Raw genomic sequence first — 19,585 nt, 5'->3', positions numbered from 1 at the left:
GCTACTATTGACTTCAGCAGGAGTCACGTTGCCGAATTGCACGTTTCCTGTAGTAAACTGAACTTCCTTCAAAGAGCTAATAGCTTTTAGTTCGTAAGTCTCTTGGACATCTTCATCAGGACAGCTTGTTCTTTGATTTTATAGCCATTAAACAAAGCACTTTATGATAGCTGAAGGGGACAATTGCAGGAACAACAACCCAGCAATCTGTTTCACACTTGCTTTAGTCTGCAATCTGCTGGCGTGCTTTAAATATTCGAAAACTCCTCGCGTTCTTTACCCAAGTGTGAGTTACACACAAGTTTGCTTGCAAATGCTTCATACGGCCCTGTTTGTGTCAATTCGTTGGGTTTGGGTTTTTTTTTTGCTTTGTGACAGTATCTACAATCTGCTCTGAAATGCCTTTTTTTTTTTCTTATATACCCCCCCAACCTTAGTTGAGTTGATCCCGTCGTGCCTCCCTGCCACCTTGCCTGAACCCCAAGCTTACAGAGACAGTCTCCCAGTTTTCTACACACACAAAAAAAACCCAAAACCCAAAAAAACCCCAAAATAAAAGATGGCTTGGCAAAGAAAAGACCGTAGAAGGTTTATGAGTTCAAGAAAATGGAGATGTAATTACTTTTGCCCCAGCGAGTTGCATGCTGGATAGCAGCATCTTCCTTCTGCCTGCATGCTGGCACCTCTTCTGCTGTGCTGGGAGTGGACAGGACATCTTCCCTGGGTTATTTGGAGCGCGATGTGTTTTGTGGTGTTTTCTTTAGTGCTTTCTTAGTGCTGTGAACGATCAATTAGGGCTTGGAGTGTCAAATTGCCCAGAATTAATGGAGAAATGCAGGTGGTGATGATGGGAAGTATAGAGGGCATTCGGTAGTGGCTCAATCTTGCTTAAAAACTGAGTATAACTAGTATTTCTGCAGCTAAGTGGTAATGCTAAAAGCGTAAAGCTGCATACAACAAGTGGTTGTAGGCAGTTGCTGCACTTAAGGGTAAGACTGCTGGTTTTTTACACGCTCTACAAAGTTTATGCCTCTTCCCTTATTAAACGGGCACCAAGTCACATCAGACCCATTCCTTCTGGGAATTAGGGCTATGGCTTCTGCATCCCCGTATAGGTTGGGTAGCTCGCTGTTAGTGTTAGAGATTAGCCACTGAAACCAAAAAGAAGCGTGTCCACAGCTCAGCTAAAACAGAGATGCTGTTTCCAGCCCAGCCGTATAGGAAATGTATTTTTGTGTGTGTGTGTGTGTGTGTGTGTGTGTGTGTGTGTGTGTTAAAAATAGGGAGCTGCATTGTAATGCTTGAAAGTGCTTAAGACTACAGTAAAAAGATGTCTTGTGTCATGAAGGCTTGCAGAGATTTACCAGGGAAAAGGTATTCTATTTTAATAAAACGTATTGCGACGAGGACACGCTTGCCATTTGATACATTTGCTGCATTCAGAAAGGAAACAAACAATAAAAAAAGATGATTATTCAATAGACACCTGACAGCATTTTGCTAGTGCTGTTATAAAAAAATATCAAATTCTTTCTTACAGTAGTTACGTGCTGCTGCCAGTTTAATTTTAAAATGGTTCCCACAAATCCTATGGCGTCCTGTCATGTCCCAGAGGGGTGATGACAAACAACTAGAGTATCGCAGCTTAAGAAGTAAAGAACTGCTTTATGGAGACTTAAGCAGATGCGTTTTCCCTCACGAACGAGTCAGGCTAAGGCTGTGCACGTAGCTTCACTCGCAGTAACCTGTTAAGTTGGGAGTAATGTGAATATTTACAATTATCTGTCTGTACCCTTAAGCCCGTTAAAACAGCAGGAGGTTATTTTTCCACGTTCATTGATATCCCTTCGTATTGGGTGAAAACTCTCAGATGCATGTTTTTTTCGTCTTTGTGTTGGAACAATATAATAATAATATTTTTCTGTTTATTAAATTAGCAACTACTCCGTGAGATGCAACAGATGGCAAGTCGCCCCTTCGCCTCCATCAACGTTGCCTTAGAAACAGACGAAGAGCCGCCAGATCTCATTGGGGGAAGCATAAAGGTGAGAGCTGGTGCTTTAGGATGGTGCTTACCACGATTAATCGTGGATGCTCGTTTTAAACTGTGGTTAACGTGATAATCCCAAATCCTCTATTTGTTATATACCTGCAAGAAACCGTAAGCCCGTGAGGCCCAACAGATAGTGGTTTTATTTGCTTTTATCCCTTCAAGTATGCACGTACGACTTTTGGCTGGTTTAGATGGAAATTATGCTGTTTGTAGGGTATGAGATTTTGTGTTTGCACTGTTAGTGTTTGTGCCCTGTAACAGAGGAGAACGCAGCTTTACACAGTAGAACATTTGGCTAGAAATAGCTATAGGTGCTGCAAACAGAAGCCGTTTTTCTGCGAAACCTCAAAGCCAACAGGAATATAATCGTGTGTATGTACTGTGATAGTGTTAACATATTTCTGATTATAAATGTATGTTCAAAGACATCCTGTGATGTGCAAATAGGTGTGTGGAGGAATCTGTCTTACACCAGGCTGGCGCGTTCTCAGACACAACATGTTGTATTTTTAGGAAAAGCGTATTTAAAAGGAGACTTGTGAATTAAAAGATCTTTTTAACGTGGTGCTTTGAACAGCAGACTTGTATACAAAAAGGGAAAATCAAGAACCTGAGAACGCTGATTACTTTTGTTTCCTGTCTAAGGTAGCTGTTTTGTTTTATTTAGACTTCACCTTTTTGGAAGTCTTCCTCATTAGTCCAGGCACAAAGTTTCTCACCTTCTCTTACGGTGAGAAGAGAGCAAGTTCTGCTTTTCAATAAAAAAGTGTGTCTTTTAATTATTGTAAAACACATGAAAACAATCTGACCCAAGAACTTCTGTTTGGTGAGTAATATTTAAGTCTTGGCCTTAGTATCAGGATATGCCACAGTTACGGTTGCCTTTTTAGCCTTAGCTAGTCCTTACTTATCTGTGCATATGGTCTTTTGTAACACCTTTTTCACCTGATCGGTGTCCTGCAGCATCTTCACAGAATCACAGAACCCCAGGTGGGAAGGGACCTCAGGGATCATCTAGTCCAACCTTTCTGGGAAGAGCCCAGCCTAGACAAGACGGCCCAGCACCCTGTCCAGACGACTCTTGAAGGTGCCCAACGTGGCCGAGTCAACCCCTTCCCTGGGGAGATTATTCCAACGGTGACTGTCCTCACCATGAAAAACTTCCCTCTCGTGTCCAATCGGAATCTCCCCAAGAGCAACTTGTGTCCATCCCCCTTGTCCTCTCCATGGGACTCCATGTAAAAAGGGAGTCTCTATCTTCTCTGTAGCTGCCCCTTAAGTACTGGTACATGGGGATGAGATCCTCCCTGAGCCTCCTTTTCTCAAGGCTGAACAAACCCAGCTCTCCCAGCCTATCCTCGTATGGCAGCTTCCCAGTCCTTTGATCATCTTGGTGGCCCCTCTCTGGGCCCCTTCCAGCCTGGCCACATCCTTTTTGTAGAGCGGGGACCAGAACTGTACACAGCGCTCCAGGTGTGGCCTGACAAGCGCTGAGTAGAGCGGGATAACAACTTCTTTCTCTCTGCTGGTGATGCCCTTTTTGGTGCAACCCAGCACCCTGTTGGCCTTCTTGGCCGCAGCAGCCACTGTTTGCTCATGTTGAGCTTTCTGTCCACCAGGACCCCCAGGTCCCTTCCCATAGAGCTGCTCTCCAGCCAGGTGGATCCCCGTCTGTGCTGCACTCCTGGATTATGTTTTCCCAGGTGCATGAGCTTACACTTGTCCTTGTTGCATTTCATAAGGTTCTTGCTGGCCCACTCCTCCAGCCTACCCAGATCTCCCTGCAGAGCAGCTCTCCCTTCTGGAATGGCTACTTCCCCACTCAACTTGGTGTCATCAGCAAACTTCATCAGCCTACACTTGATCCCATTATCCAGGTCACTTATAAAGATGCTGAATAACATTGGGCCCAATATCGATCCCTCGGGGACTCCACGAGTGACAGGTTGCCACTTGGAAAAGGAGCTATTCACCACGACCCTTTGGGTGCGGCCTGTCAGCCAGTTCCCCACCCACTGCACAGACCCCTTGTCTAGGCCATAACACATTAATTTCTCCAGCAGGAGACCGTGGGGGACCGTATCAAAGGCCTTGGAGAAGTCCAGGTAGACAATGTCCACCGCCCGCCCCATGTCAACCATGTCAATCTTCTGGGTGGACACTGCATAGAAGAAGCTTTTCAATATATGGTCTTAGTTTCATCATTTATTCTGGTTATTTACTGTGCTCCGCCCAAACCTTTAGTCCCAGGCTTGAATGATTCCTGTGATTGCCCTGCGTTTGAGTGCTTCATGAATCAATCGTGACCTTTCTCCGAAGTCGGGGATTATTGTCCCTGTTCTGCAGAGATGAACCTTGGAGCGTAGTGAAAATAAAGTAAAATTTTCAAAGGTAATTTGAGGTAATTGAGTGACAGGGCAGCTAAGCTGACCTGTCTCTGGGACCTCTCCTTGGAGGCTCTGGGTGGTTCTGCTCCCCACTGGCTTTCGTCTGACTCCGGATCATTCGGTTTTTCTGAGTTTTTATTTCTCTGCTTCTGTTACAAGGATGGTGGGCACTGGAAGTCACTAGCCGCTAATGGCTCACCAAGACTTCGAAACACATGCTTGTAAAATTGGATTGTCACTCAACAAATTATAATGAGCCTTTTTTTCATCGCTTCATCGAAGAAGCCGTGGGATGTGTATGGGTGTTCCCGTCAGGCTGGAGGCGGGTTTTTGAGGCTGTAGCCTGACGGCTGATGGTTTTGGGTTGCTGTCTGTCTGGGGGCGGTTCCCCTCCTCTCTTCCCATTCTCTGGAAACAAGCTAACTAAAGGCCACCTTTCCTGTAGGATCAGGCCAGAACAAAGTGTCCCAGACCTTTTAATCCCTTTGACAAGTTTGTCTATGCTCACAAACTACAGAGAAGATAGTAAACTTTGGATGGATCGCTTACGTTCTGCTCAGTGTGTTGTGTCTTCTCTTGTTCAGCTGGCAGTGCTTCCACCTTTTCATCTGGGCGGCGTCGTTCGCTTGCCCCTCCGTACCTCTCTGCTCTCTGTTTTCTTCTCACTTTCTTCTTTGATTACGGGGATGTTGAACTCTTCTCTTCTGAATGGCTTCCGTAGACAGTGCCGCAGACAGGATTTCGTCTTTCTCTCGCTTGCAGCCAAGCCTCCTTGATTTCCCATGTCAGCCATCATCTTCCCTGTCTCACTTGCCCAGCCTCCTTGGGTTACTCAAGAACGGGTGGAGAAGCCGGTTTTAATTGTAAGTGGGACTGTGGGCAGATGTCCTTTCTCAGAGCCAGGAAACTGCTAATGGCCCTCAGTGCTGATAACTCATACGAATGTTTCTTAGTCTGCTTCAAGCATAAATGAGATGATCTGATTCAAGCAAACAGCACAAACCTTGTACAGCAGCCTGAAGCCAAGTAGGGAACGTGGACCTGGACGGTTGTGCCAGCAGGTAACTTCATCTGCTGGAAGATCTGGGCGCAGAACGAGGATGCTTTTCCATGACAAGGAGAGTCGCTAAATTTTGGAGGGGTTTATATGGGTTTTTTTAATCATCTTGGAAAATTTGGGTAGAGGATAGAAGTGCGTATTACAGTCTGGAGTTTTTCAGCAAAGACAAAATCGCGTGGAGAAGGAGGCTCAGGAAGCTTGCGGGTTGTGAGCAATTTGGGGAATGACACTTCTGAGATAGTCTGGCCTGTTGGATGCTGTGTATAAATGGATTTAAATAGAAGTGAAAAAGAAGTCTCAGTGTTTATGGGTCAGCTTTGGTTTTTCTCCTCATCCTTTTCGCACCTGCATGGGAAAAAAAATCCTAGCAGGCGGGAGCTGCAGGAAGTCAGGCTGGGACGATACAGAAACGTGTAATTGCGTTTTCCTTTGTGTTTTGTCTGTTCTTTTAATTATTAGCCAAGAAAAGAGTGAAACGTTGCTATGTTGTTGGACTGTAAGCCGTTCTCCAGTTCCTCTGCCATTCGCCATGTCCAAATTTGAGAGCCTTCACTTTAATGCAAGAAACCCAGACTTGCGTTACCATAAATGCATTGATGTTTTTCTCTCCCCATGTGAATCAAAGGCTTTGGTTAATAACGAGTTTATTTGAGGGTTACAAAGGAGAAGTGGAAAACGGGATGTCTTGTCTGCAAGAGATTAATTTCCTTTTCCATTGTGCATAGCCAGTTGGCAGCCAGCATCAAGCTAGTTCCATCCTAAGCTAATGTTTTCCAGCTGGACAGTATTAGAACCGTGTTTTCAATTAGTATTTTTCCTGGGGTACTTAGAAGTAATAGAAAGTGATTTACCTGCAGGGAAACCGTTCATATTACAGTCTGCAGCTAGGCAACACGTAACTAGCTGCTTTGGTTTATTTCCCACTCAGCAAATACCCAGTGGATCACAAATCTACCACTAAATTTGCTTAGTTATTACAAAATCCATTGGCTTTTCTCTGCAGCTTTTTTGTGCGTTCTCAGGTGCTGCCTATCGCAATTTTTCTTCTAAGAGTATTTAACGTCCCTGGGTATCTGGGACTCATCCAAGTGTCTGAACTGGTTTTACTGTAACTCAGGCTTTTTTAGGTCTTGCTACCTAATTAATCTAGGTTTTGTAGTCCTCTGCAGTGATTTTTAGAAGAAGCTTCCCTGAAAAAATTTGAAAAGTTAATAATTTTGGCATTGATTTCCAGGTGACTTGAAGCTGGTAACGGCACGACGTTAACGCTTGTAGATTCTTGGGAAAAACACATACACAGCGTAGCAAGGAAACGCTTCGCTTGAGCAAAACACCTAGAGGATCAACAAGAAAATTGTTGCATTAGAAAAAATTCATCCTTAAGTCAGGAAAAAAATTGTCTTGGAAGCTTTTGGAGGATTTGAAAATCACTCTTGTAAAACAGAGCATTTGCCTAGTAGAGCTGGTCCGTAGAGCAGCCTTTGCTGTGCTGGGTGCAGGGATCCAACATGCGAAGCCAGTGTTAAGAGGTGATTATTTTTGCATCTGTAATCAACAGGCTGTGCATATCTATAGTTTCCTAAACGGCGCGAGAGAAGTATTTGGTGAGGAAAATCCTTGTGAAGTTCATTTAGCGTGTTCTGTACCTTCATGCCGACATGCATTTAATTCTGCTGTGTTAGGCTTCTGAGGGCAAAACAGCTTCACTGCAAATCCTTAATCAGGCGTCAGCTCACCAAGCTGGCTGATTTCTTAAAAATAGCAGAAAAATTGATGGAAAATAGCATCTTACTCTAGTAATTAGTTTGCTTTGTTATGGAAGAAAGTGCTGTTGAGTGGTTTAAAGACTGCCAGAAGGTCCCATCTGTTCATGAAGTACAGAGATGAAGTGGTGGGCTGATTTAGGAGTGGGCAAGGGATACCACAGATTTATATGTTCCGTCTACATGTATTTCGCATCTGAGTGGTGCCCTTGTTAAATTCCTTTTTACATTGCAATGAAGTTGCAAGCATCAGTAATGAGCAGAGAAGTGAGTAGCTAGAAGTCCTGTGCCAGAGGGCGATGGGCTTGGGGACGCTGCAGGGGTACCACTGCCCTGAGGAACGATGTGAAATGAAGCATCGTCCAGCTCCAGCACTTCTAGAGGGCGACTTCATCTAAATTTTCACGCGTAGCTCTATGCTGGGCTGTTCCGTGCAGTGAGAGAAGTGAAGAACCACTAAGGGCCAGGGAACTGATGGTTTTTATGGCTGTTACCCTGTTCTGGTTGTCACCCTTGGCGCCTCATTTCCTCCTTAGTTCACATGTTATTGCCCCATTATTAGTCCATCAAATTTATATGGTATTGCCCCATTATTAGTCCATCAAATTTGCTGATGGACCAGCTTCTGTGACCCCCTCCCAACCCACTTCACTTAAAATGAGCCAGGTTAGCATCAGCACAGCGAGCACAACGTCTCCCATGTCGCCATACCGTCAAGCTGAGATGGGGTTCTCATGCAAGCAGGCAGATTTGGAAGGATGGCAGGATTGAGCGGTGATATATTAAAGTAGTCTTAAGCAGAAAAGGCCTGGCTATCGAGGTGCATTGGGGTGGGACAGGTAGGTTAGGTTTTTTCCCAAGGGTGGTGTAAATAAGCTGAAAGGGAAAGTCATTCATTATCCTTAGAAGGATAATAGTCGGAAGAAGGGGATGAAATTGAGGGGGGAAAACATAAACTGAATAATCTTAATCTGATGTGGCAGTTGCTGGAGACGTTTCACGCGCAGCCTTCAAGGCCAGAGCGGCTGGTTTTATTTCGCCTGACCTATCTAAGGCAGGCTGCTCAGGCTTGTTAGCTTGCCTTTTGAAATGCAATTTGATTTCTAATATATTATTTCTGGGGTTTCTAGCGTTTGCTGGTTCTAGGAGCTTTTCCCTGCGTTAAAGCTAAGGCGTTCAAAGCATGTCAGTGCGTAGCTCTCCTTGTCTTTAGCAAAAGCCCTTCCACTCGTTAGACCCGGTCCGTGTACGCGAGGGGATGGCAGGAGCCCTCCCGTTGCATCAGGGTGACGAGGGACATACAACAAGCGACATCCCAGCCTGTACTTTATATTTGGTGTTAATTCTGCTTGTGCTGACTCACTTTCTAATTCATGGAGAAGCGTATGATCGCCTTTGAAGGAGTGCCACGCTAGAAGGAGTTGCCAGTGGTAAGAAGGGAGCGTTACCTGGGCAGCCGAGGTGTGTAAAACGGATTAGCTGCACTAGAACTGCATATAGGCTGGCTGCGATCCCTACTGCGAGAGCAACAACAAAAAGACCTGAGAAAACCTTCACCTAATGAATTATTTCCAGTTAACTAGTGCCCGGTATCTTGTTTTGATTTCTGTTGCAAAATTAGGCGCTTGGGGGGGAAACTTTTGCCACTTCCATCATATAATATGGAATATAAATATTTGGAAGGGAGCTATCGTGGGAACAACAGAGACATCTGTTAAGCCTGCCTTGTATTTAGGGAATATTAGGCTGATAATTGAGATTTAACTAGTTTTAGATTGGAACACTGTAAATTTTTCAGCAGGATAGACCCTGATTTTAGCTGATAAGGAGGAGTGTGCTGAGGGAGAGGAAGGAGCACGAAGCTTCCCACGGGAGAGGGTTTCTCTAAGCTCTTTTTTCCCTCTAGTGCAAATGAGCGTCTCCTCTGATTGAAGTACTAATAACAGCAGCAGCCTCCCTAGAACATTGTCGGGGACCTATCTGCATGCCTTTATGCCAAGTAGTTGTCTTGTGTTTGGGGTCTTCATCCAACTGTCCTGTTTCATTGCTATTTTACTTGCATTTTTTCATATGCAAAACCCAGCCAAGTGGTCAAAAAGAACCAGAAAACTCCTGCCTCTTCACCCACATAAAATCAAAATAATTATCCCCTGTTGGCCATACGATTTTGCCCAGATTTGATACCCATGGCCTCGTCTATCCCCTCCCCAGGATATCAGCAGGGGATTGGAAAAGAAGGGCGAGTGTTGGCTTACATGAGGGGCAATGCTCAAAGCATGAGATTTTGTCATTTCAGGGTGACTGCTTTTGAAATACAAACTCGCCTCGCAAAATCCTTTCCTTCACCGAGAGCTCGTGTCTGTGTTTTGCTGGATTGACAACGTGCCCTTTAAAATAGGAAGCAGTTTTCTGAAATGCAGTGGGAGCAAACTCGGAGCCCCATGAGGCTGGTTTGCGCGTATGCTCCCGGTTATTGGTAACTCGGGATGCTCGGATCTGTATTTTCGATTTCAGGCTGTTAACGTTCATCTAAGGCTTTGGATATGGTTTTTATTTAGTTCCTCACACGCAGGAACCCAGTGTTGGGGCCGAGTTGTGCGCAATTCATTCCCCAGCCCCTGTATCGCTTCCAAGGTAGATATCGGGGACAAGGTAAATGTAAATTTTTAATCTAAACTCATTTACTGCAAATTATTGCTGGAAGTTCATTCATCTCTATCTTGGAGGACATACATATTACCCTGAGAATATGATTTTTAAAACTTAATGCCCTATTTTTTATAGAAAATTGCTTGTAACTTATTTTACAAATGTTCAGTCAGCTTTTAATGGCACAATTTAAAAACTTGCAAATGGAATTTGACCCTTTTTCTATGGCGTGAAATCATCTGAAGAAGTGGAATCAAATAATAAAGTTGAACTGTTTCAGTAATGTTCCTCTTCTCTTCCCCCACCATAAGGTTTTTCCTTTATTTTAATTTCCTTACTGGAAATTGAAAACCATGTAAGAGTTATTTGATCAAACCATAGAAATATGTTTTCTTGTTAAGGAAAAAAAATTCTCTACAGTATTTTTTTTTTATACAATTTGAAAAGCAATATGCTGGCAGTGTATTACAGCACCTAAATAAAATTGATGCTGTGTTTTTTAAATTACACAGAATATTTATTGTTCTAGCCATTAGTTTTATGTGACACATTATTAACCTTTAGAATTTGTCGAATATAAGCAGCGTAAATAGAAATAATGAGATGACATAAAAAAAGAAATGTTTAGGTTGAACATCATGCAATTCAACTTGATTGCGAAAAGCATTTGGCTGTGAAATTGTCTCCCAAGGGAACCGGTGGTGCACTCCGCACCTGGGTCACCTAGAAATAGCCCAGACAAGTCCTGGAAAATGCCCTGTTTGTGTAGAAAATCCTGCTGGAGAAGCCGGACTAATTAGATGACCTAATAGGTCTCTTACTGCTTTTAACTCCTATAATTGTTTAAGCTTTACGCATATTAAGTACATATCAAAACTCATAAACAGCTGAAATTGCTTGGCTTTTTAGTGCTGCTTTTGGCCAATAAAGTCATCTGTGGAAAACAGCTGAGAACGGATTTCGCTGCCTCCAGGAATAACGGGGTTGTGTCACCACTTACTAAAATACCATGAACTTTATGTTTTCACCCAAAAAAGGGCACTCACTGTTTCCAAGCGCTGCCTAACGCAAAACGCGCGGCAGTGCTTCACGGTTAAAAAACCAATGCGGCAGCGCACCTTCCTGACGGTGCACCTTGCCCAGGAAAGCGTGTTTAAATCTGTGCACCAGGCTGAGAGTCTTTGTTGGGTTTTTTTGGTCTTTGTTCGACGTTTGCACTATCCTGATTCCTAGCTGTTGGGTTTTGATCACCATTCCCATGGATCACAGTTTTGCTAGTGTGGAGGAGCGAAGTCCATCAGAGGAGAAAAGTTCAAGTTATTTGTGGGCAGGTGGGCGAGGGAGGGGGTGCTGCCCCTCTGCCCCGCTCTGTGAGACCCCCCTGCAGCGCCGCCTCCAGCTCGGGGCTCCTCAGCACGGGAAGGACACGGGGCTGTTGGAGCGGGGCCAGAGGGGGCACAGAAATGCTCCGAGGGCTGGAGCCCCTCTGCTGCGAGGCCGGGCTGGGAGAGTTGGGGTGGTTCAGCCTGGGGAAGGGAAGGCTGCGGGGAGACCTTATTGGGGCCTTCCAGTGCTTAAAGGGGGACTCTAGGAAGGATGGGGGCGACCTCTTTAGCAAGGCCTGTTGTGACAGGACAAGGCCTGATAGTTTGAAACTAGAGGAGGGCAGATTTAGGCTGGATGTAAGGAAAAAATGTTTTACAGAGAGGATGGTGAAACCCTGGCCCAGGCTGCCCCGAGAGGTGGTCGATGCCCCATCCCTGGGAACACCCAAGGCCAGGCTGGACAGGGCTCTGAGCGACCTGGTCTGGTTGAAGATGTCCCTGCTCACTGCAGGGGGTTGGGATGGATGGCCTCTAAGGGTCCCTCCCAACCCAAACCATGCTATGATCAGCTGTGCGAAGAGCTCTGAGAGCCAGAGCTCTGGCGCACTCACAATATTTCTCTGAGGACAAGGAGTAGCTCGGGGGAAGGTTGCCGGACGGGTCGGCCAGCTGCAGTAGTCTGGCATAGCACAGATACATCCCGGGCAGCAGAGCATCGCCGTCACTGGCCCCCTCCTGGTTACAACCAGAAGGGAGATAGATGGTCTTCTGGCTACGTGTTTGTTACTGCTTCTGTGCCTGGCTGGGTGCAAGCATGCTCTGTGTTTCTTGAATCAAGGGCACAGCTCCTTTCTGTGGGGCTGTTGGGTAGCAATTTGGCTCGTGTGGGTTGACCCATCACCAAAGCTGAGATCCTTTTATCCCGTTAACCATGGTCTTCGCCCGCGCGCCCCAGCAGCTGGGCTGCGCGTTCCCCTCTGTGCCCCTCTCCTGGTGTGGGACTCTGCTGCTCAGGCACCGCGTGAAGCAGTCATCCTGTGCCAAGTGTCTGAGGGATGCACCTTATTTGCATAGATTTGAATAATGTCTACTTTATTGTGCCATTAAGCCTTCAATAAAAAGGAATTGCTTCTGTAATTCAACAATGAGTTTATCAAAACACTCTAAATGAAAGTCTTTGGCAGAGGCTGGTTTTAACCATCTGACGAAAGGTGTTACAAAGTTTGGAGATTCACGTTTTTTTGTGGTTTTTTTTTATTTTTAAGTGGGCTGTTAAAAGCCACCTGTCAGACTGAAGCACAAGCATTTATAATGACTTGATCTCTGGCTCCTGAGTCCACTCCAAAGCTTGCGGAAGAGCAGCTTGGATCTGCCACAGGAGCATTCAGAAGCCACGCAGGAGAGAGACATGCAGCAGAGGTGGGGAGGGAAGGGAGATGTGAGCTCTTTTTAGGTCCCTCCACGAATATTCAGCTTGATGAAGCCAGCTAGCTTGTCCTTCGCTGCTTTGCGCCGCGCTAGCACCTACATAGGTCATGTCAAAACACAAGCCGGCCCACGGCAAGGCCAGCTGTGGGTGAGATCCTCAGTCAAGACAGCCATTACGTGGCTGCGTGTTTTCCTCCCTGTCCTGCAGAATACGGTCCCCAGGCCCCACTGCCGGGTCGCTCTGTATCTCGCAGAGGGCGCAGTATGCCCTTCACTCCCGGCTGACCTCTCGCTTGGATCAGATTCATCATTCCTGTCACTCGGCGTGTGAGTCATTTCATCAGGCTGCGCTTTGTCTCTTGGCCTGGCGAGCGCACGCTTGGAGATGAGATGCAGTATGAGTCACAGTTCAAAAAGCAGGTGCCCAAACTGGTGCTGTCAAAAATAAATTCGCAGGACTTGATTCTTTATGCCAGTTTTTGCTGTTATTAACTGCGGCTTGTCTCGGGAAAACAGCTGGTTTTGATGGACACTAGACCATTTTTTCCTCTTTTAGGTTTAAGATTGAGATTAGGTGCAGCAAGATGATTTTGCGCTTAGTATATTCCTTCCAAGCTAGCTTGCAGCTGCCTGACAGATTTTGGATGCAACATTATAGAAAGTATCCGTCCTTGTTTTGCATGGTTAATAGAAACAAAGTTCCCCACGTGCTGAAACATTTAACAACTTTTTATTAATATTCAGCTTTTCTGGGCAGATTGGCAAGGGAAGGGAGGAGGCTCAGAGGCATGTCCTCTGCCCTCAGCTATCCATGGTACATCAGATAGATGAAAAACTCACTGCAGCATGAGAGTCAGACTCATCCCTATGAAAGAACAGTGAATTTTAGGTATTGGCATGGCCAGGGTCTGCTGTCGCTCGCTGGGGGACAGCACTGGCTGCCTGTTTGGGGCTCTCTCAGCACCAGTGACACCTGCGTAGGAGCTCCTCGTGGTTCGGAGTGGGATCGGGAGAGCGGAAGGGAAGAAGACGTGTGACCTTGAGGAACGAAATGAAAATCCCATGAAGAGGGAAAGATTGTGCCCACAGGGACTCATAATGAGAGTTCTACTGCACGCTCAGGGTTCATTACTTGGAAAGGGCAGAGGAAGAGAAAGGGTCTTGCTTGGGGCTGAGAGATGAGCTAAATTACTCTCGAAGTCCCTTCAGCTCTGTGACGGAGCGCTGTATAATGAACTGCTTCCTTACCATTTTATGATGTGCAGGAGAATCAGGGTGGTTTTGATACCATTACCCTGTCAAAGCCTGAAATGCATCTGAGGTCACCCATGGGCCAGAGCAGCAGACAAGTTGCAGACGGACTGTTGGGAGAGCTGGAGAAGGGAGTATTTGTGTTCAGAGAAGAAATTCAGAGCGTTGCTTGTTCAGATGAGCCAAACGAAGGCCAAGAAGGACACTAGGGGAAAGCCCAGGGAGAGGGTTAAGGCACAGAAGAACATCAGATGGATGAATAAATTTAAGTGGGAAAGAATTGAGATTAGAAGGAAGTTTCTGGTGTCAGAGCGGTGAGATCCAGGAGCAGGGAGCCTCTGGAAAGGTCTCACAGCGGTGATGGCACAGGCTGAAAGTGTAACTACTTCTAAAGCAGAGCAGTGCACTTTCATGTGCAGGCACCTGCATTAGCGAAGGGCTGGAGTCAGTGATTGTGAGAAGTATTTTCCAGCCTCCTGTTGCTGCATATTGGCTGGAGGATGATGAGCGCGCTGCTGAGCATCCCCATGACGTTACAAAGGATGTTGGGAAAGAGTTGCACTGAAGAGCTTACGGTGGGGAAGGAACAGAGTTGCAGAACCGTTTCGATTAGAATCATAGACTGCTTTGGGTTGGGAGGGGCCTTTAAAAGTCATCTAGTCCTATCCCCCTGCAGTGAGCAGGGACATCTTCAACCAGACCAGGTTGCTCAGAGCCCCGTCCAGCCTGGCCTTGAATGTTTCCAGGGATGGGGCATCGACCACCTCTCGGGGCAACCTGGGCCAGTACTTCACCACCCTCACTGTAAAAATTTTTTCCTTCGATCTAGCCTGAATCTACCCTTTTATTTTAAAACCATCACCCCTTGTCCTGTCACCACAGGCCTTGCTAAAGAAGCTGCCCCCATCCTTCCTAGAGTCCCCCTTTAAGCACTGGGAGGCCCCAATAAGGTCTCCCCGCAGCCTTCTCTTCCCCAGGCTGAACAACCCCAGCTCTCCCAGCCCAGTCTCGCAGCAGAGGAGCTCTATCTGATAATTTTTGTGGCCATTAATCCGGTAGGAGTTAAAGGCAAATACATTAAAAATGTATTAGAAAAGATACTCTCTTCTTGGCTTGTTCAATTGCTCCTTCATCCCTCTCTTCCCCCACCGCTGCTCTGCTTGGTCTTTGCCGCTGCTCAGCGCCGAGGATGAGTGCGAGTGCTCGCTGTTACACGCAAGCACCGTGCTCCAACCTCGGGGGTGCAGCAGGACTGTTTTATTAACAGTGGGATATGTAAGGTGCCTGGCTCTCTCCAAAAGAAAATAGACTTTGTGCTCGGTGCATGCTCCCACTCGTACGCCAGAAGTCCGTGGGCTGTGTTTTTGCAGTTGCCTTCTCTGTGCTCTCTCCATTACCTCTGGTAATTGAGTCGCCTGTGGGATACAGCACCGGGGTATGCTTGGCTGCTTTGTGGGAAAAGCATTATTTTGAGTTTGATCCCGTGGTTGGGGGTGGGGAGCAGATGAAGAAATCTGCAATCATAAACCAGGCAGCCGGCAGCTGACGTCGTTACAGCCTGTAGAATGCGTATTTATCTACCTTGCACAGACTAACAAATTGTTGTTGCAGTCATTACAGTAAATATGAGATATGAAAACAGTTTTAAGTTTCATTTTGCTTGCTGTCATCTCTTTTTTTTCTTTTTTATCGAGCAGCAGTAATTTAATAGCATTGTTTGACTCCTGTTCGGTTTTTTCCAGTGCCTTGTATTGAGTTTTTGTTGAACATTTAAGTACAGTAGTACAGTTTTATGCGGAATGGAAAAAGCAATAATTATTTCATTAATACCAGGGTAGAATTTGTCCATACAAAATGAGAAATCAGAAAGCACTGAGTGTGTCAGGTAAAATAGTGTTTCTCAGCTTTTTTTGCTGATGTAAAGGAAACGGAGGCACTCTCTTGTCCCTGTACTCCTAGGCGTAGATTTGCATCCTCATCCTACTGTTGCGCCGTCCCACGATCACGTTGATGGCGTGTAATTGTGTGTGGGATCGGGGCCCGGCTCAGGTAAGAACGTATTTTAGTTTCTGGGCTGTGCTGTTGCATTTTGTCTTTCTAATAACTTATAGCAATTAGCAAATGATCGTTCAAATAAGATCTTAACAAGAGTACAATGGGAGGGTGATGTTCAAAGGCCTGAGGGTCAGCAAGGGATCCATTCCCCTGCTCCTCTAGGCTGGGAGAAAGCTGGCTGCCCGTTACATCTTCATAGTTACCAATTCACATTTTGTCTGAAAACTTTATTTCATGTCCGTGTTTCACAGAATCCCAGACTGGCGGGGGCTGGAAGGGCCCTCTGGAGCCCATCCCGTCCCACCCCCTGCTGGAGCAGGCACCCCCAGAGCAGGGGCACAGGGCCGCGTCCAGGCGGGGGGTGAATGTCTCCAGGGAAGGGACCCCACAGCCTCTCTGGGCAGCCTGTGCCCCTGCTCTGGCACCCGCACAGGGAAGGGGTTTGTCCTCATGTTCAGGGGGAACTTCCCGTGTTCCAGCTTGTGCCCGTGGCCCCTTGGCCTGGCGTTGGGCACCGCTGAAAAGAGCCCAGTCCCACCCCACTGACACCCGCCCTTCAGATATTGATAAGCATTGATGAGATCCCCCCTCAGCCTTCTCTTCTCCAGGCTGAACAAGCCCAGGTCTCTCAGCCTTTCCTCACAAGGGAGATGCTCCAGGCCCCTGATGTGCCTGTTGCATTTTCCCCTGGAATTTGCCTGTTTGCAATATAAGTGCGAAATATTCATATTCAAAGTAACGAGGCTCCAGTAAAGCATGTTAAGAGTAGTCCATCTTGGGATACAACGGGTTGCTGAAACAGAGCCAGGATCACAAACTGATCCTCTGCTCTACAGAATCTTCTCCTTTTGATTGAAAAAAGGACAGTACAATCCAGTAGACTTTCTAAAGCACTTTCAGCTGCCAGAGCAACCAGCTACCGAAGAACCTAGAAAGTGGCCTATAAGACTGCTGGAAAATGAACACCGTCCCTTGGGAAAGAAGAGAAATGAAAGACAAAATTCGGGGAGCACAGCTTAAAGCAAACAGTGAAAGAGAGTGAGTGGTTTGGGGGTAAATGCTCTTCACCGTGTCAATGCATACAGCGCTGCGAAGGTGTTAGGTAGGGTTAAACTCTGAAAATAGACGTTGACCTGCCAAATCACGGTGGTCAGACGTGCCGGTATTTGTGATACGCTGCTGTTGGGTTCGGAGGAGGAAAAAGCCCTCAATCCTGTCGTTCAGTGTAAGCTGCTCCTTTGTTCTTGAATTTAAGGAGAAATACAAGCCTTGTGCCGTGCTTGACTTTTTAATATCTAGATTTTTATTAAGTAAATGTGGTTTTTTGCGATGACTGGGGTTTTGATCGTTACTAACGTTGGTTTTAGCTTTGCTAGCTACACGCTGGAAATCCGCCAAGCGCAGAAACATGCTTCGTGCCCTGAAGCTTGTACAATCTGAGAAAGACGACGGTGGGGTAAGAGGGGGCATGTAACACACCGTATAACATTTGTTTTCTCCTCTTGCTTCCCTCGCTGCAGACTGTACCAAAGCCAATAGCGCTGGAGCCCTGCTTTGGGAACAAAGCAGCCGTTCTCTCTGTATTCGTGAGGTTGCCTCGAGGACTTGGGGGTATACCACCACCGGGACAGTCAGGTGAGGAATATCGCCGGTCTCTGCCAGCTTGGTATTAACTCTGTGCTCCTTCCCCAGCCTCACAGACTCACCTTACAGTTCCAGACTCCATCCCGCAGCAGTTGCCATACCCATGCCGTAGCTGTGGATGCGCTCGGGTTATTTTAAGCTTGGGCCCTGCTAGCTTCTGACCTGAGGTTTCATTCAATTTCTTGGGTCAGTTGGTGGATGAACATGTGGCATTTGGATTACACTTTAATTTATGGCTGGGGAAAAAAGGGGATCTGGTACAGACAGGTTTGCAGTAGTTACTTATGAACGTAACTTGGTCTCCCAGCCTATTCTGTCCAAACTCAGCTCCATTTGTAGAGAGACATCAAGCCTTCCAAAGCATCCGTGCCCTCCTCTTAGCAGCTCTGGACAGACAGATTTTCTCCATCCAGCTTGTTTTCCCTGTTTCCAGCCCCTTCTTAAGCACTAAACCTACCTGCAGGGCTCTGAGACACAGTCTCCTGGGGAATTTGTGATTTAACGGGGGTTTCTCCAGCGCCCGCTGAGCACGGTGAAGCAGAGGATCTTAAACGTGTATTAGCTGGGTTTGAGATAGATGGGTTTGGTTGTGAGCTGCACTGAGCTAAATCCCAGATGGCCAGCACTGGTTTGTTTGTGGAGCTGCCAAGAGGAGGTTGCAGAGATGATGGATGTCCGGGAAGTGCACCGGAACCTCCGTACACACGTGCTTTCGGGATTTTTTCTGGCCCATCTACTGGTGCAGAGAAAGACACCTCTTAATATTATGGGTTTCGCATCCATTAATACCCACGCTTCTTATTTCCAGCTTTTTCTGCTGCAGTTGCTTTCAATAAAACGTACAATATTTAAAAGGCTTATTTCGGAATAGCTGCTAGAGTTTAATCTCTTAAGCGAAACCATTTTTCTAGTTTGCTTTTTTGAAGAAGAACTCAAAAAATGATACTCATTTTGTGCCTTGGAGGGTTTTTCTCAGCTGCGGCAGGATTTTTTCTGTGACTGTTCCGTTCCGTGACTATTCTGTTTTGTTGCCTCAGGTCTTGCAGTGGCCAGTGCGCTGGTGGACATTTCACAACAGATGCCAATTGCCTACAAAGAGAAATCGGGTGCAATACGAAATCGGAAACAGCAGCCCCCTGCACAGCCAGGAACCTGTATTTGATGCATGGACATCAGAAACTGTCTAGGGTTTTAAACAAAACGGAAAAGTAATACCTAGTAGGAGGCGGAGAAAGATTTTGGAGTTGTGTCACGAGAGACTGGAAGCACTCGAGAAAGACGCAACTTCTTTGAACTCAACTTTTTCTCTCATCTGCGTGATAGTTGGCTTTGTTTGACAACTGCTCCACTTAAGTTTTACTGACACGTGGCTTCAGATTGCTCCTTTGTTTTCTTCGAGTTTAAAGTAAAATAATTTTATTGCAGGTCCCGTAACATCCGATCGCCGCCATTCATGGTCAGTGTAAATAGAATAGTAGTCCGATATGAATGACACTCAGGTTTATACATGGAAAGTGCTTTGTAGTTCATGTATTTATCAAACTGTACAAAAAGAAAAAGACGCAGTGTTTACAGGTGTCAGCTCTCAACACATAAACACTACTATTAATCTTCAAAGCATCTTCATCCTTTGTTTTCATTTAATATCTTTATTCCCTCATTATTTCAGTGGAACTCTCTTCCAGATACAGCGTTTTTGTGGTCATCGTGGTCCGGAACATCAGGAACGCGAAAGCTGGCGTGGTTTAAAGGTTGACGTCGCGCGTTGCTCAGACCACATGCAATGCCTGGAGAAGCTGAATGTTGCTTTTGGAGGACTCCGTGTTTACATAGTCTTAACCCGCTTGGAGTACACCACACACAAGTGCCTAGACTTGAACAGATCTAGGGAGTGAGGAGACTGCTACACACATTTCTACTTAACATAATTATATTCCTTTTAAATATATGTATACGCACATATATATAGT

At 46.1% G+C, this 19,585-nt stretch overlaps 1 protein-coding gene across 1 annotated transcript in view; it reads left to right on the top strand.

Moving 5' to 3' along the window:
* ATRN (attractin) overlaps window positions 1-19,232 on the top strand; it is a 159,788-nt gene extending 140,556 nt beyond the window's left edge. The window contains exons 27-29 of the mRNA XM_064448827.1: window positions 1,938-2,045; window positions 17,492-17,606; window positions 18,653-19,232. Of these exons, the coding sequence (XP_064304897.1) occupies window positions 1,938-2,045; window positions 17,492-17,606; window positions 18,653-18,777 (348 nt within the window). The 3' untranslated portion in view covers window positions 18,778-19,232. The remainder of the gene's footprint in view (window positions 1-1,937; window positions 2,046-17,491; window positions 17,607-18,652) is intronic.
* The last annotated feature ends 353 nt before the right edge of the window (window positions 19,233-19,585 follow it).

This window comes from Phalacrocorax carbo, chromosome 4, assembly GCF_963921805.1.
Source record: "Phalacrocorax carbo chromosome 4, bPhaCar2.1, whole genome shotgun sequence".
Taxonomy (NCBI): Eukaryota; Metazoa; Chordata; class Aves; order Suliformes; family Phalacrocoracidae; genus Phalacrocorax; species Phalacrocorax carbo.
The sequence above is the reverse complement of the archived record's forward strand: the minus strand, read 5'-3'. Positions and strand labels throughout refer to the sequence as shown.